The sequence below is a fragment of the Anopheles cruzii genome, unplaced genomic scaffold (assembly GCF_943734635.1).
Source record: "Anopheles cruzii unplaced genomic scaffold, idAnoCruzAS_RS32_06 scaffold02529_ctg1, whole genome shotgun sequence".
Classification (NCBI taxonomy): Eukaryota; Metazoa; Arthropoda; class Insecta; order Diptera; family Culicidae; genus Anopheles; species Anopheles cruzii.
Genome location: NW_026456114.1, coordinates 1 through 3,093, shown reverse-complemented (window position 1 = coordinate 3,093; position 3,093 = coordinate 1). Strand labels below are relative to the sequence as shown.

Sequence of the window (3,093 nt, the reverse complement as noted above, 5' to 3'; positions counted from 1 at the left end):
GCTGGACCCACCGACAATGTGTGTACGCGGAACAATGTGTTCGACGGGATGCCTCTATACCGCCACCAACGCAGACCTCACACACAGCCAACGCTGCATAGCGCCAGGAATGCACGAATAGGTAGGGAAGTGAAACCGTGAAATAGACGAGTGAGCGAAAGAGACACAAAAAAACCGAAAATAAACCGAAAACCGAAAACCGAAAACCGAACCCCTGTATTTTTACTTCGGGAACCGACAGGGGATACGAGAGAAAGAAAGAGGGAGAGGGCACATATGAGAGAGGGAGACGACAAGGGGCACGCTCGAGAAAAAAATCGGGTTACCAATTTCTGCCATCGGGGTTTTGGGGCCATCTCACAAGGGAGTTCTAATGGAGAAATTACATTGGTAACCCGATGGTAACCCGTCGGTAACCCGATGGTAACCGGATGGTACCTCGATTTTCCATAGTGAGAAGAGCGTCGGTCACTCAATTTTGCTCACTGGGCAGAACCTACGGAGCGAAGGATTTATTACCGGCACGGGGACGAGCAGGAATCCAATGGGGGAGTCTGGAGTCCAGGAATCTGCCGCGCGTGGCTCGTAAAACGCGTGGCCGCGGGCTGCTCACCGGGCTGTTTAATTCCGTTTTAATCGCTCACCGGAAATGTCTGCCCTCTCTCTCCCTCTCTTATGGTGTTTGCTTGAGCCGAGCCGTGGACGGGAGACAAATTAGGGTGCAAACACACGAGCTGTTAACGGGCGCATTGCGTCGCGAGACGGCGCGGCGCCCAATGCAGCAAGGCGCCGCGGGCCGATTATAATAACCTTTTACGTGCACCGTGTTAATGGTTTTTCTCATTTCCACCGCAGAACTTCTAACGATTTGTACGTAAAATATGTTGGTGGAAACAACGCTCGGTGCAGACGGGACTGTCACAGGATTTTCCAATCACAATCGAAATTTCGAGCACTTTCGAGCAGTTCATTTCTGTTCAATTAGAAACCACAGAATGGAACGCAAAAGTGATGAAATGACAAACCAACAAAGGGTCAGCAAATGGACCGTAAACGAACCGAAGCAATCGGTCTGCGGTGGCCCCGATCCGGCTGCACCTCTCTGTTGTGCTGGCTGTGTCCACTCTCGGTGCTTCATGCCGGATGCCCGATTACGCTTCGACGGCAATAACAAGGACTCGAAAGGGACTTGTTATTGCCACCGAAGCACCGGACGGATAGACTGCTGCTGCTCGCCTGTGTGTCTTGGGCACGTGCGGCAGCCCGAAGCCTCTACATCATCCGTAGTATCCGTAATTGCTTTTGCCGCCGGCCGAAACAGGATGCACCATTTGCTCTGAACTACCACACCCGTACACTCGCGGTTGCATAATCTCCCTCCCACGGGTTCGCTGCGCACCGAAAACCAATCACAAACAATTAATTACTGTCCCCGTTTCGCTATCTCCCGTAGATCGTCTCACGAGACATCGAAAGGCGGCAAGACGGCGGTGGCGACGGCGACGACGACGACAACGGCATCGGACCATGTGCTGTTGCAACACCAACAGTCGCAGCAGAAACAACATCACCCTCAGCAGCAGCAGCAGCACCAAACAGTGGGCATCGTGAGGGCCCTCGTTCAACAGCAGCAGCAGCAACAAAAGCTAAACAATGTCAACAACGTCCGGCATTCGCCCAACTCCACGAAAGGACCGGCGGTGGCGGGGGTCGCGGTGACGGCGGCGGCCACCAGCTCGACGAGTGACCACAGTAGCAGTGGCAGCACCAGCAGTAGTAGCAGCAGCAGTGCCAGTTCCACCTCGAGTGCCAGTTCCGCGTCGTCGAACCACACGAGCACGAGCAGCGGCATCGGCGGGAGCAGTGGAGCCAGTGCCGGGAGTGGCGTCGGCGGGGCGCCTGCTAGTGGCCATCACCTACAGCACCACCCACAACCGGTGGAAGCGACCTACGCGAGCGTAATCAAGAAACCCAAATCGCATCCATCATCGGTCAGTGGCGGCAGCAGTGGCCGAAACTCCACCGGAACGCCACCGACGACGGCGGCGACGCAGGGTAGTGGCCACTCACAAGGCGGTCCACCACCACCCCCACTGCACGTCGGGAGTAATGTGGTCGGCGAGTTTAATGCGGCCGACCTCAGGAGTTCGCTCGATCGGAAGGTGAACGGAGTCCTGGTGTTTAGCAGTGGGCTCAACGAGCGCGGTCCGGTGGCGCCCTCTGGTGGGTCGTCGAGTGTTATCGTCGGCGCTACCATGAAGTCGGCTGACCACCATCACGGGACACTCGGGCGATATCACACCCCACCGCAGCAGCAGCAGCAACACCATCACCACGGCCTTATTTGCGCGGACAATCAGCATCATCAGCTGGACACGAGCAGCATCAGCAGCAGCGTCAGTAGCTCGACTGGCGGGGCCAACCTGTTGCTAAACGGTTCCGGCAATGGGAGTGGGCCCACCACCAACTCACCCATCGTGGGCATCTCGTCGAACGGAGCCCTGGTGCCGCCACCGTACCGTGACCCGCCGCCACCGCGCAACAGTCCCCTGTCGCATCGGCTGCTCGAGGGCGGTGGCACCGGAAACGGCTGCAACACCCTGACCAGCCTCAGTAGCACCGGAAGTGCCGGAAGTGGTGCCGGTGCTGGTGGCGTGGGCAGGAAATTGGACAAGGACAGCCCGAACCTCGGTGCCGGATCCTCGTCGTCACCGTCGTCGGCGACGGGGGGTGCCACCGGGCCCCTACTGGACCAGCCGGCCCCGTCCGGGGAGACCAATTTGCTAAACGGCGGTGGCAGCGGTGGCGGCGGTGGCGGCGGCGTTAGTAGTGGGTCCTCCGAGACCCTGCCACAGCATGTGACCGGTTACCGGGAACTGATACAGCTCATCAAGTTACAGCGCGAGAAAATCAATATCCAGCAGGCGGACATCTCGAAGGTGGGTTCGACTGTAACGGCCACGGGTGTGCTAGTTTGTAGTAGTGCTGTTAGTTCCCCGCCTGTTTATGTTTCTATTGGCCCTATTCCTCCTCCGACCGAGCCCCCGTTATCGGATCCTTGCATCTGGGCGGGGAGGGTTTCCGTTTCGGCGT

The 3,093-nt window shown here is 57.9% G+C and overlaps 1 protein-coding gene across 1 annotated transcript; it reads left to right on the top strand.

Annotated features, from left to right (window-relative positions):
* Positions 1-1,453: 1,453 nt before the first annotated feature.
* On the top strand, positions 1,454-2,987 carry LOC128276807 (hormone receptor 4-like; the record flags this gene model as incomplete). The annotated part of the gene is made up of 1 exon (XM_053015267.1): positions 1,454-2,987. A coding segment is annotated over one exon (1,534 nt), but the record flags the coding sequence as incomplete, so codon positions are not given.
* Between the last annotated feature and the right edge of the window lie 106 nt (positions 2,988-3,093).